The sequence below is a fragment of the Panthera onca genome, chromosome B4 (assembly GCF_046562875.1).
Source record: "Panthera onca isolate mPanOnc1 chromosome B4, mPanOnc1 haplotype 2, whole genome shotgun sequence".
Classification (NCBI taxonomy): domain Eukaryota; kingdom Metazoa; phylum Chordata; class Mammalia; order Carnivora; family Felidae; genus Panthera; species Panthera onca.
This window is the reverse complement of record NC_138345.1, coordinates 49,664,750-49,679,718: the sequence shown is the minus strand read 5'-3', so window position 1 is coordinate 49,679,718 and position 14,969 is coordinate 49,664,750. Positions and strand designations below refer to the sequence as shown.

Sequence of the window (14,969 nt, the reverse complement as noted above, 5' to 3'; positions counted from 1 at the left end):
AATCTACTGAATTCTGCAGTAGTAAAATCATAATTTATGAAGTACATTTCAGCCATCAAAATCAAAGCAGTTTGTGGAATAACTGTATTAATATTCAAAATATCATGTGAGTTACATACTGAGAAATAGCCTGTAAATAGCTTTAAGAGAATCACTGGGTGCCTGGATGGCTCAGTTGGTTAGGCATCCAGCTTTGGATCAAGTCATGATCTCACAGTTCTCCTGTGTTTGAGCCCTGCATCAGGCTTCATGCTGACGGAGGGGAGCCTGCTTGGGATTCTCTCTCTCTCTCTCTCTCTCTCTGACCCTTCCCTGCACACTTGCATGCTCTATCTCTCAAAATAAATAAATAAAGGTTTTAAAAAATATACAAAAGAAATCTTCCAAACTTCTATTTGCACGGGTCCTACTCAAGTTTAACAAATGCTACCTACCTACTCTTATAACAATAGGCACCGCCTTTAACTTTGCCAAAGTTGTAAGCTTTCAGGAAATACACTCAGAATTCCTCTCCAACATACAATCGTGGAAACCAAAGAATATTGAGGAAAAGAAAGACAGATTTCTTACATGACTTACTGCTCCTGCTTTTTCTTAAAGCCTGAGTGGTCACATTTAAAATTAGTAGGTACATGACTAGGGACTTATTTCCATCAGTAAATATGCGATAGTCTAAAGTTCTTAAGGAAATAAGAAAATGATACACAGGAGCAACTGTGAATGAGGGTAAGTTAAAAGAAGGAGAGGCAGGGAGAGAAAGAGTGAAATATTCTCCTAAATTTCTTATTTAAAAATATACCTTTTACTTTAATCATACTATCTCTTCACCAAAATCAATATCTTCCTTTATTAAATTTCCTCTTCTTTAACTGCAGCGTTGAAAAAAAAGTATGGATAAACAGTAAGACCTGTAAAAATTCCATTTGATCCTTCTTTCCCCAAATTCATGGCTACCAGAGTGTTCTCTGAAGTACTTCAATGGGCCAATGTTTCTACTAAAAGAAGCAACCTTTGACAACAGCCATCCACCAGGGTTTCAGCGCCCAAGTGTTTCCTTGACGCTTCCGAACAGTTCAATTCTATCCCATTGAAGAGCCACCAATCCCCTGGTGAATTATCTCAATATTGTTCAGTACAGAATAAAACGTTCTCCCTGAACTCCGTAAATTGTCCACTACCACCATGAACACTGAAAGCTTTCCTCCCCTCTTGGTATATTCTCAGGTTAAGAAAAACCATTTCAAACCATTTCCCCTAAAATCACTTACAATAACACTGAAGTATGTGAAACTTGGTCCGTCTAAGACATGACAAAATATTCGAGCGACTCTAATAATGATTACTAAATAAGGTAAGGCAAATATTTAAAAGAAATGATCTCAAAAGGATTGCTGAGGTTTTAGCAACAAGTTTTTCCCCCCTTATTTGTATTCAATACCATAGGATCATGAAGACAAAAAAAATCAGATTTCTATGTACTCCCCGTTATTTGCAGTTCCCAGTCTGTATTTAAAAGTAGACTAAAGAAACATATTTTTACTGCTGCTTTCAATTTTCCTTAATCACTGGTATTTATTTTGCTTTAGTGCTTTGCTCTCTGACTTTCTGTGTGAGAGGTGCTTTATATACTCAATTTGCTAGTGAGCTATGAGATGAAAGGAGTCTTAATGGTGAGTTTGAACATGGTAGATTTTTATTTCTCTTATTTTTTTTACAGTTGATACATATACAATTTCCCCCTTAATTATCTATGGCTTATCCTGTCCATGGATCAATAAAGACATATATAAAACATGCCTGTACTAGGTAATTCTTTCAGAAAATTACACAATCAAATAGGTCGGATGGCATCTGTTAAAATACATGGAGTACTTTATGTGAAATCTCTTCCTATACCTAGATATTCAGCACTATAATTCTTTTGTTTCTAACTACCTTTCACAAGATTTAAGTCTTGGAATAATTGTAATTTTCTTTGACCTTCTTTAGAGTAATTTCGTTTACATCACCATGTGGTGTTTAGAAGAGCCACACAATGTCTTCTTGGATTTTCTCAGCAACATTTAACATTTAAAAAAAGGGGGGTTTCCTAAAGATTGAAAGAAATATAACACTGCTTGCGGGCTCCAGCTTCTCTCGGTTGCTGACAGCCACAGCTCAAGTGTGCAGCATGAAAGGATGACCGGAGGCTGAGCCTAGGGACTCTCCCCAGTTGTCCTACAAAACTCTGTGTGTCTCACCTGCATCGTGACAAGTTTCCATTAGTGGACGATAGCGAACCAGTTTCCTCAGCATGGCCATGTTTCATGTTTGATTACTTTCCTAGGTCAATTATTCAGTTTATTGTTCTATGTTGTTGTTTGATCAGTTGATTTTTTTATGAGATGCTGTGTTATTCATCAAATACTTATTTACTAGTCTTTTATTGTGGGCCTAGAGCTGTGTGGCCCCCTTGGCATTACCTATAGCAAGTATCCAGTATCCGGTCTTCTCTCTCTCCTCCTCCTTTAGATTAGTTCTAACATTTTCCTTTCTCCTCAGACCTTTAATATCCCTTTCCCATAGCCAGTCCTGCCTGGTGACTCTCTTTTCACTTAGAGGAGATAAAAAGGAAGTAGAGGAGAGGCGAGGGAAGAGCGGGGGGAGGGGAGGAAAACAGGAGGGAGACAGCGAGGGAGGGAAAAGGAAGGAAGAGTGGATCAATTAGAACAAGTAGAGGAAATGCCAGAGGATGACCCATAGTGGTCATACTCTTGACAGACCCATCCCCCAGAGTTTGGGCACAACCTGTGACCTGACTCCACCCAACAGAATATGGCAGAGATGACAGGGTATAAATCCTTGATTATGTTGCTATATGGCAAAAGCGAAGGGATTGTGTGGTGTAATTAAAGTTTCTAATCATTTGATTTTAAAGTAATCAAGGAAGAGATTATCCCGGAATCCTGCATAGGCCTGATCTAATCAGGGAGGCCCTTTAAATCTTAATGATAATGTTAAGTGTTCTAAAACTTAGATCTATTAGTGTTTGCCCAATTGAAACACTTACCCAAACTCATAAAACTATATATTTAAACAGGTATTTTACTGTATTTAATTCTACCTCAGTAAATGTTTTAATTTAATGTTAAGACCCCCCTCTACTATGTGACTCTAACAATGCATTCTAATAATTCATTAGACCCAATGCAAGGTTGACAGGCAGAGATTATTTCCCCAGAACTAGCAAACCAGACTGCTAGTTTAGGTACTTATTTGTAATACTATTCATTGGGAAGAAATACCGAAAGTTTTATTCAAATGACAGTCGTGTCTTTGGTTTAATGCATTGTCTAGATATAACCTGAGTTTGCCCATACTCTGAAAAGTGGAATAAATAGGAAGATTCAACTCTTAAACCATGCAACCTTTTCCAGATTCATTAGGCATATTCAGTGAAGTATTGTGTATGGCTTCTCTAACACCACAACACATAGATGAGTCGTTGCTGTAGAGACTATATGGCCTGCAAAGCCTAAAATATTTACTATGAGGCCCTTTGTAGAAAAAGTTTGCCAACTTCTACTTTAGATAAGAGAACGCATTCTTTCCACATGTAATCTCAAAAGGAATGAAACACAGATGACAAAATTGGTTAAGACTCCATAGCTGATATGTATACACTTACTAAGAAATCTAATAAACAATATTTGAAAATTCTAGTTCAGGGGCGCCTGGGTGGCTCAGTCAGTTAAGCGTCCGACTTCGGCTCAGGTCATGATCTCACGGCTCATGAGTTTGAGCCCCACGTCGGGCTCTGTGCTGACAGCTCAGAGCCTGGAGCCTGTTTCAGATTCTGTGTCTCCCTCTCTCTCTCTGACCCTCCCCCGTTCATCCTCTGTCTCTCTCTGTCTCAAAAGTAAATAAACATTAAAAAAAAATTCAAAAAAAAAAAAAAGAAAATTCTAGTTTAGCCAACATGCCACAATTTTATAGCTTAAATGTATATACAAGCGGGAGGAGCGAAGATGGCAGAACAGCATGGAAGTTTTTTGTGTGTTTCGCATCCATGAAATACAGCCAGACTAACACTAAACCATCCTACACACCTAGAAAACTGACTGGAGGATTAACACAACGATCTGCACAACCTGAACCACAGAATTCAGTAGGTACACGGCGCAGAGAAGTGAACATGGGGAGCGAGAGGCGCAGGAAGGGAGGTGCTTTTGCCAGCGGAGAGAGGACGGAGACTGGGGGGGGGGGGCGAGAATACGGGAAAAGCACCCCTCCCCAAAGCAGCTGGAGAGAAAGTAGAAAATTGGAAACAGCTGCAGGGACTAAACTAAAAAAAGGAGAAAGGAGAAGGTTTAAATTCCATTAAGACTGTAAACAAGGGGAGTGCAGAGTCTGCAACTCCGCAGCTCCATACGTGGCGGTGCTCTGGTGGGAAGGGAGAATCACCAGGAACAGAGTGGGACCCGGGAGGATCTCGGGCCACATGGGGAAAAACGGTTCACTGCTGGAAGGACATTTGGTAGAGACTGTTGAAGCCACCTGGTCCCAGCAGACCCCAGAGGGTGGCCACATTCTCTGGTGCTGGAACAACGTCATTAAGGGTGAATCCTGGTGCCAGATGTGTGTTGTGATCTTCTATAATCCCTGAAAAGCTGCTGCTACACCATCTCATGAACATTTTCGGGGGCAGGCTGGCACCTGGCTACAGTCTCGGGGCACTGGCAGCAGCAGGGTCCAGCAAGCGTTCCAGGGTGCAGTCGACACTCAGCCATTGTTCATTCGGCCATTGCTCGGCAAGACCCTCCACAGAGGGGCAGAACGGGTCAAAGCTGCAGTCCTTCAGAAGTAAGGGGCTTGGGAAAGCAGCCACATATGAGACAAAACTCAGGAGAGAGGTACTGCCCGGGGCCTGGTCACAGAGAGTGAAAAAGCAGGGAGTGGACGAAAGCTGAAGACAGATGACAGGTGCATGATTGCTGATCTGGGAGAACAGACTGGGTAGCTGGGTGGCACCATTTTCACCCCTCCGGCACATGCGCATACGCACCCACAGGGACTTCAATAATCCACCTCAGTAGGCTAGCAGCGCCATCTAGTGGAAAGCAGAGCCGTTACACTGAGCCCCGCCCAACTGGGCCAACCTTGCTCTTCAAGAACACAAGTCTCACCATCTACTTAGTATATGGACTATAAAGCGATACCTAGACTGACTTTTAGGGGAAAAAGAAGTAATTTCAGTCCTACTTCAATCTGTTAGCAGATTGAATTCAATTTTCTTTCTTTTTTTTTTCTCTTTCACACTTCTTTTTCTTGAAAACAGAAAGAGAAAAAATTCATTTTTATTTTCAATTTTTATTAAAGATATTTTTCTTTAATTTTCATTACTATATTTTTTACTTTTGTATAAATTTTTTTAATTCTATTTTAAATCCATCATTTTTTTTTAGTCTACTTCACTTATTCACCTTTTCAAATTTTCAAACAATCGCCTTTTTTTTTCTCTTTTTCTTTTCTTTTCTTTTTCTTGAATGCAGAAAGAGAAAAACTTCATTTTTACCTTCAATTTCTATTAAAAATATTTTTTAATTTTTTACTATATTTTTTGCTTTTATGTAAATTTTTTTAAAATTCTATTTTACTTCCATCATTTTATTTTGGTCTACTACAGTGTATTCACTTTTTCAAATTTTCAAACGATTTCTTTTTTCCTTTTTATTCTTTTTTCTTTTTTCTCTCATTTCTTTCCTTTTTCTTGAATATAGAAAAAGAAAAATTTATTTTTATGTTTAATTTTTAATAAAAATATTTTTCTTTAATTTTTTTCTATGTATTCTCTACCTCTGTGTATATTTTTTCAAATGCTATTTTACTTCCATTCTCTCATTTTAGTCTACTTCAGTGTATTCATTTTTCAAATTCTCAAATGGTTTCCTTTTTTTTTTCTTTCTTCTCCCCCGCCCCACTTTTTTTCTCTAATCTGTCAAACCACTTTCAACACCCAGACAAAAAAACACCTAAGATCTAGCATCATTTATTCGATTTGTGTGTGTGTGTGTGTGTTTAATTACTTAATTTTAATATTTTTTAATTTTAATTTTTCTACCTCATTAATTCCTTTTCTCCCTTCAAAATGACAAAATGAGGGAATCCACCCCAAAAGAAAGAGCACAAAGAAATGACAGCCAGGGATTTAACCAACACAGATACAAGCAAGATGTCTGAACCAGAATTTAGAATCACGATAATAAGAATACTAGCTGGAGTTGAAAATAGATAAGAAACCATTTCTGCAGAGACAAAAGAAGTAAAAAATAGTAAGAATGAAATTAAAAATGCTATAACTAAGCTGCAATTACGGATGGATGCAGCGGAAGCAAGGATGGATGAGCAGAACAGAGAATCAGCAATATAGAGGACAAACTTATAGAGAATAATGAAGCAGAAAAAAAGAGGGACATTAAGGCAAAAGAGCATGATTTAAGAATTAGAGAAATCAGTGACTCACTAAAAGGGAACAACATCAGAATCATAGGGGTCCCAGAAGAGGCAGAGACAGAAATAGGGGTAGAAGGGTTATGTGAGCAAATCATAGTGGAAAAGTTTCCTAACCTGGGGAAAGACACAGATATCAAAATCTAGGAAGCACAGACGACCCCCATTAGATTAAAAAAACAGACCATCAACAAGGCATATCATAGTCAAATTCACAAAATACTAAGGCAAGGAGAGAATCATGAAAGCAGCAAGGGAAAAAAAGTCCCTAACCTACAAGGGAAGACAGATCAGGTTTGCAGCAGACCTCTGCACAGAAAATTGGCAGGCCAGAAAGGAGTGACAGGATATATTCAATGTGCTGAATCAGAAAAATATGCAGCCAAGAATTCTTTATCCAGCAAGGCTGTCATTCAAAATATGAACGAGAGATAAAAGTTTCCCAGACAAACAAAAATTAAAGGAGTTTGTGACCACTAAACCAGCCCTGCAAGAAATTTTAAGGGGGACTCAATGAGGGGAGAAAAGATGAAAAAAAATTTATATATATATATAATATATCTCAAAAGCAACAAAGATCAGAAAGGACCAGAGAACACCATCAGAAACTCCAACTCTAAAAGTATCATAATGGCAATAAATTCATATCTTTCAGTATTCACTCTAAATGTCAACAGACTCAATGCTCCAATCAAAACACATAGGGTAATAGAATGGATAAGAAAACAAGATCCATCTATATGCTGTTTACAAGAGACCCACATTGGACCTAAAGACACCTACAGATTGAAAATAAGGGGATGGAGAACCATCTATCATGCTAATGGCCAGAAAAGAAAGCTGGAGTAGCCATACGTATATCAGACAATCTAGACTTTAAAATGAAAACCATATTAAGAGATGCAGAAGGGCATTATATCATAATCAAGGAGTCTATCCACCAAGAAGACCTAACAATTGCAAACATTTATGTGCCAAATGTGAAAGCACCTAAATATATAAATCAATTAATCACAAACATAAAGAAACTCATTGATAGTAATACCATAATAGTAGGAGACTTCAACACCCCACTCACAGCAATGGACAGATCATAATCAAAAAATCAACAAGGAAACAATGGCTTTGAATGACACACTGGACCAGATGGACTTAACAGATATATTCAGAACATTTCATCCTAAAGCAGCAGAATATACATTCTTCTCCAGTGCACATGGAACATTCTCCAGAATAGACCATATACTGGGACACAAATGAGCCCTAAGTAAGTACAAAAAGATCGAGATCATACCGTGCATATTTTCAGACCACAATGCTATGAAACTCGAAATCAACCACAAGAAAAAATTTAGAAAGGTAACAAATACTTGCAGACTGAAGAACATCCTACTAAAGAATGAATGGACTAAACAAGCAGTTAAAGAGGAAGTTAAAAAGTATATGGAAGCCAATGAAAATGATAACACCACAACCCAAAACCTCTGGGACGCAGCAAAGGCAGTCATAAAAGGAAAGTATATAGCAATCCAGGCCTTCCTAAAGAAGGAAGAAAGATCTCAGATACACAACCTAACCTTATGCCTTAAGGAGCTGACGTAAAAAGAACAGCAAATTAAACCCCAAACCAGCAGAAGACAGGAAATAATAAAGATTAGAGCAGAAATTAATGCTATCAAAACCAAAAAAAAAAAAAAAAACAGTAGAACAGATCAATGAAACCGGAAGTTTGTTCTTTGAAAGAATTAACAAAATTGATAAAGCACTAGACAGTATGACCAAAAAGAAAAAGGAAAGGACCCAAATAAATAAATTCAAGAATGAAAGAGGAGAGATCACAAACAACACAGCAGAAATAAAAACAATAACAACAGAATATTATGAGCAATTATATACCAATGAAATGGGCAATCTGGAAGAAATGGACAAGTTCCTAGAGACATATACACTACCAACACTGAAACAGGAAGAAATAGAAAATTTGAACAGACCTGTAACCAGTAAGGAAATCGAATTAGTAATCAAAAATCTGCCAAAAAACAAGAGTCCAGGGCCAGATGACTTTCCAGGGGAATTCTACCAAACATTTAAGGAAGAGTTAACACTTATTCTCTTGAAGCTACTCCAAAAAATAGAAACGGAAGGAAAACTTCCAAACTCTTTCTATGAAGCCAGCATTACCTTGATTCCAAAACCAGACAGAGACCCCACTAAAAAGGAAAACTATAGACCAATTTCTCTGATGAACATGGATGCAAAAATCCTTAACAAGATATTAGCCAACCGGCTCCAACAATAAATGTATTGTTGGAGAAAGAAAATTATTCACCACGATCAAGTGGGATTTATACCTGGGATGCAGGGCTGGTTCAATATCCACAAAACAATTAACGTGATTAATCACATCAATAAAAGAAAGGACAGGAACCATATGATCCTCTCAATAGATGCAGAGAAAACATTTGACAAAATACCGCATCCTTTCTTGAAAAAACCCTCAAGAAGTAGGGATAGAAGGAGCATACCTCAAGATCATAAAAGCCATATATGAATGACTCAACGCTAATATCATCCTCAATGGGAAAAAACTGAGACCTTTCCCCCTATGGACAGGAACAAGACAGGGATGTCCACTCTCACCACTGTTATTCAACATACTATTGGAAGTCTTAGCCTCTGCAATCAGACAACACAAAGAAATAAAAGGCATCCAAATCGGCCAGGAGGAGGTCAAGCTTTCACTCTTCACAGATGACATGATAGTTTATATGGAAAACCCAAAAGATTCCACCAAAAAACTGCTAGAATTGATTCATGAATTCAGCAAAGTTGTAGGATATAAAATCAACACACAGAAATCCGTTGCATTCCTATACACCAACAATGAAGCGACAGAAAGAGAAATCAAGCAATTGATCCCATTTACAGTTGCACAAAAAAACATAAAATACCTAGGAATAAATCGAACCAAAGAGGTGAAAAATCTATATACTGAAAACTATAGAAAGCTTATGAAAGAAATTGAAGAAGACACACACACACAAAAATGAAAAAAGATTCCATGCTCCTGGTTAGGAAGAACAAATATTATTAAAATGTCGATATTACCCAAAGCAATCTACATATTCAATGTAATCCCTATCAAACTAACACCAGCATTCTTCACAGGGCTAGAACAAATAATCCTAAAATCTGTATGAAACCAGAAAAGACCCCAAATAGCCAAAGCAATCTTGAAAAAGAAAACCAAAGCAGGAGGCATCACAATCCCAGACTTCAAGCTATACTACAAAGCTGTAATCATCAAGACAGTATGGTACTGCCACAAAAACAGACACTCAGATTAATGGAACAGAATAGAGAACACACAAATGGACCCACAAACATATGGCCAACTGATCTCTGACATAGCCATCAAAATCCTCGAGGAGAAAGCAGGCAAAAACCTCTTTGATCTTGGCCTCAGCAACTTCTTACTCAACATGTTTCCAGAGGCAAGGAAAACAAAAGCAAAAATGAACTACTGGGACCTCATTAAAATAAAAGCTTCTGCGCAGCAAAAGAAACAATCAGCAAAACTAAAAGGCAACCAAAGGAATGGGCAAATGATATTTGCCCATGACATATCAGATAAAGGGTTAGTATCCAAAATCTATCAAGAACTTCTCAAACTCAGAACCCAAAAAACAAATAATCCAGTGAAGAAATGGGTGAAAGACATGAATAGACACTTCTCCAAAGAAGACATCCAGATGGCCAACTGACACATGAAAAAATGCTCAACATCCCTCATCATCAGGGAAATACAGATCAAAACCACAATGAGATACCACCTTACACCTGTCAGAATGGCTAACATTAACAACTCAAGCAACAACAGATGTTGGCGAGGATGCGGAGAAAGAGCATCTCTTTTGCATTGTTGGTGGCAATGCAAGCTGGTGCAGCCACTCTGGAAAACAATATGGAGTTTCCTCAAAAACTAAAAATAGAACTACCTTACGACCCAGCAATTGCACTACTAGGCATTTATCCACAGGATACAGGTGTGCTGTTTCAAAGGGACACATGCACCCCCATGTATATAGCAGCACTATCAACAATAGTCAAAGTATGGGAAGAGCCCAAATGTCCATCGATGGATGAATGGACAAAGAAGATGTGGTATATATATACAATGGAGTGTTACTCGGCAATCAAAAAGAATGAAGTCTTGCCATTAGCAACTACGTTGATGGATCTGGAGGGTTTTTTGCTAAGTGAAATTAGTCAGTCAAAGAAAGACAAAAATCATATGACTTCACTCATACGAGGACTTTAAGAGACAAAACAGATGAACATAAGGGAAGGGAAATAAAAATAATATAAAAACAGGGAGGGGGACAAAACAGAAGAGACTCATAAATATGGAGAACAAACTGAGGGTTACAGAAGGGGTTGTGGGAGGGTGGATGGGCTAAATGGGTAAGGGGCACTAAGGAATCTACTCCTGAAATCATTGTTACACTGTATGCTAGCTAATTTGGAAGTAAATTTTAAAAAAATAAAAAATTAAATTAAAAAGAAATGTATATAAAAGCATTAAAATTTGTGATTGTTGTCTGAGGTAACTGAATGGTATTTTCAATTCCATCTGTGCACCCCAGGTTTTGTTGGATCATGAACCTGAAAGCAACGATTGTCTTTCTGGGAATATCTTACATTCAGCACTCAGGGGCCTGGGCCCTGGTTTTACTCATTCCTTCTATGTCTACACTTATGGCTATGATAACTCTTCATATGATGCACTGTAACCTGATTCATCAGCCAGAAAAATGTAAGTAAACCACATTCTACATTAATTTTTTGGTTTTCATAGTTTTCTCGACACATTTCTTCCTCTTTGATCCCCGGTAACTTCTCTTTCAACTCACAGAATTTGTAGATTCTACCAATTACTACACTTGAGAGCAACAAAGTCTCCAAGAATATCAACAGTCTCTAATTTCTTTTACTTTTCCCTTGTTAAAAAAGGTTTACTAATGGGTTATTTTTAAACATAAACAAAAGTAGAAAAAAATCATGTAACCACTCTATCGCGCTCTCAGCTTCAATTATTATCAACTCCACTCACTCTTTTCCCCATCCCTCTTGGTAATTTTGAAGCAATAATGAAACATTATAGCATTTCATTTGTGCATATGTGTGTAAATTACATACTTTAAAAAATATTCACGATGTCATTATTACATACACACACACAATGAAAGACACACAGTGAGAATTTAACACCATTGAATATCTGGTCACTGTTAAAAATCTCTGTCATCATTTTTTAATTTTTATTTACTTTTCATTTTTTAAAATGTTTTTATTTTTGATAGAGAATCAGAAGACATCAGGGGAAGAGCAGGGAAAGAGAGAGAGAGAGAGACAGAGACAGAGACAGAGACAGAATCAGACTCCAGGCTCTGAGCTGTCATCACAGAGCCTATGCAGGACTTGAACTTGATAACTTTGAGATCATGAGCTGAGCCGAAGTTGGACGATTAACCAACTGAGCCCCCAGGAACCCCTCTGCTTCCATTTTAAAAATTTGTTTATTTTTTGCTTTGTTCAAATCAAATCCAAATAAGGTGTGTACATTCCAAATGGCAAATACGTTCCTTAAATCTACTATATTCCCCTTTCATTTGTCTCTTCCTCTTTCATTTCTGTCTCTTTTCAATTTATTAGAGAAATTTAAACATTCCATGGAGCATTTCTCATATTCTCGATTTCTCTCATTACATCCACATGTGTCAGACATTTCTCCTTCTTATGTCCTGTAAATTCTCTGAAAGACCTAGATGCTTGATCACATTAAGATTTGGGAGTGGGGGCAAAATTCCTTCATAGATGGTGTTATATACTTTGGCCAAGAGGCGTGATGTCTGATTATCTCTGCTTTTGCAGTAACAGTCCCCACTGAAAATTTCTGCTCAAGTCCATACTCCACTGTAGGTTGCAAGGTGGTGATATTCTGTTTCCTCCTTTATTAGCTGAAATAATTCTATAAAGAGAAATGTCTCCTCATTAACTAATTATACATAAGTACAGTTTATATAAGAAAAAGAAAGCAAATGTTCAATTTTTTCCTCTATTTTTAGACTTTCAAATTAATGAGTTGAGCTTCAATATCTTCCATAGGTGATCTGTTGTTTTTATTTTTAAGTTTATTTATTTATTCTGAGAGAGAGACAGAGAGAGACAGAGAGAGACAGAGAGAGAGAGAGGGAGAGAGAGAGAGAGAAGGGGAAGGACAGAGAGAGGGAAAGGGAGAATCCAAAGCAGGCTCCAGGCTCCAAGCTGTCAGCGCAGAGCCTGACACAGGGTTCAGACTGACAAATGGTGAGATCATGACCTGAGCTGAAGTCAGATGCTCAACCAACTGAGCCACCCAGATGCCCCCTTAGTAGTCTTAGACTGACACTACCACCACCAGTATGGTTGTTGAGAACAGTTTCAATACTCTTGCAGGTGTTTTTCTTTATGTTATAAACCCTAGGAATGTACACCAAAATTATTATTTTTAAAGTTACTTATTATAGTTTCTCTCCATCTGGTTATGTCACTAACTTTATACACAATTAACTGTATTTGTTCCATTTTTCTTCATACTTAGACATAATTTTAAAATTTAATTTTGTTTTAAGTCATGGAAATAGTTTCATGTATCTTAAATTCATGTACAAAACAAGGTCTATTTATATTCCTATATACCTTCCTATTCCCTTAGGTGTTTGTTTACATTAAAAATTTTTTTTTAATGTTTTTGTATTTATTTTTGAGAGACAGAGACAGAGACAGAGACAGAGCAGGAGCAGGGGAGGGGCAGAGAGAGAGGAAGACACAGAATCCGAAGCAGGCTCCAGGCTCTGAGCTGTCAGCATGGAGCCCAACATGGGGCTCAAACCCATGAGCCATGAGATAATGACCTAAGCCAAAGTCTCACGCTTAACCAACCGAGCCACCCAGGTGCCCCTGTTTACACATTTGTAAAGAATTATCCTCCCATTTTTGCAATAAGGGAAAATATTAAAATTTTATATGTGTGTGTATGTCTCCATGTATGTATTTTTCCCCTCTTTATATAAGCAGTAGTGTATTACTACTCACTTTTCTCACCTGATTTCTTAGTTAATATGACCTAGGGATCGTGTCATAATTGTATTTGAAAATATGCCCCATTCCTTTTTACAGCTGCCTGGTACTCCATGGTGTAGTAAGCCATTGTTTATTTTACCAATCTCATGTTGACGGACATTGGGTTGCTTTTGGTTTCTTTTTTTTGCTTTTGCTGTTAAGTAGAATCTACTGAATAGCTTGATGCAATCCTCTCTTTGCATTTTTTCCCTAGCTTAACTTAAAAGTAGGACTGTTAAGCCAAAAAAGTAAATTTACATACAATTTTGCTATATTTTGGCAAATTCCCTTCCATAGTGGTTGTACCATATGTGTTTCCACCAAAATGCATGAGAATGCCCACTTCCCCACAGTCTCTACAACAGAGTAATGTCAAACTCTTGAATTTTTACCAATTTGAGTGTGGAAAATGGTATCTCACTAAAGTCTTAATTGACATTTCCTTTATTATGAGAAAAGTTGAACCAATGTCTTTTCAATGCTTAGAATAATTTGTATGTCTTTCAGTGAACTATCTATTCATACATCTAGTCCATTTTTTTCCCTATAGGATTGTGCACTTTTGATTTTTTAGAAGATTTTTCTATAGTGGAGATGTTAACTCTTTGTATATGATAAAAGTTATAAATATTATTCCCCATTTATCAAATATCTTAACTTCCATTCTTGTGTTATTTTCCATGCACAAGATTTTTAAGTCTGTTTTGTCTTTTCTTTGTTTATAATAAAATTTATCATTCTTCTCCCTAATTGCTTCTATATTTTGAATCATGTTGGAAAAGTTTTCCTCACTTTCAGATTATAAAGAAATGCTCTCATGTTTTATGTCAGTTTTCATATTCTTTTTTTTTTTACCTTTGTATCTCTGACCCATTTCGAAGTATATTAAAATAGGTTTTAAGAGTGAACTCAACTTTATCACTTTTCTTTGTAACTCTCAACTTATCCAGCCTCACTTATTTAAAAGTCTACATTTTCCCCACTAATGTGAGATGCCACCTTCATTGTATACAGTCACTTGCACTGCTGGAGTTTCTATTCTGTTCCTTTGGTCAGTCTGACAATTTATTTATCTATCTTGTCTGACTGTGGCCTTAATTTCTAACATTTTTTTTTTTACTGTATAGTTGTCTATACAGCTGCTATCACTAAGAATGATGCAGTGAGTTGTATTTTTAAAAATTAAATACATTCACCAATGTTACTTCATCCTCCCCTCCCCGATACCTGTGACGTGGGCAGGGTGGGTACCATGTATCCTTTCATAGCTCAGACTCCATATGCTTTGCTCTGCAATATATGAAGCAGCACCTCTT

At 37.2% G+C, this 14,969-nt stretch overlaps 1 protein-coding gene across 1 annotated transcript in view; it reads left to right on the top strand.

Annotated features, from left to right (window-relative positions):
* SLC15A5 (solute carrier family 15 member 5) overlaps positions 1-14,969 on the top strand; it is an 84,919-nt gene that overhangs the window by 9,149 nt on the left and 60,801 nt on the right. Inside the window, exon 3 of the mRNA XM_060658264.3 lies at positions 11,136-11,305. Coding sequence (XP_060514247.2) covers positions 11,136-11,305 — 170 coding nt within the window. The remainder of the gene's footprint in view (positions 1-11,135; positions 11,306-14,969) is intronic.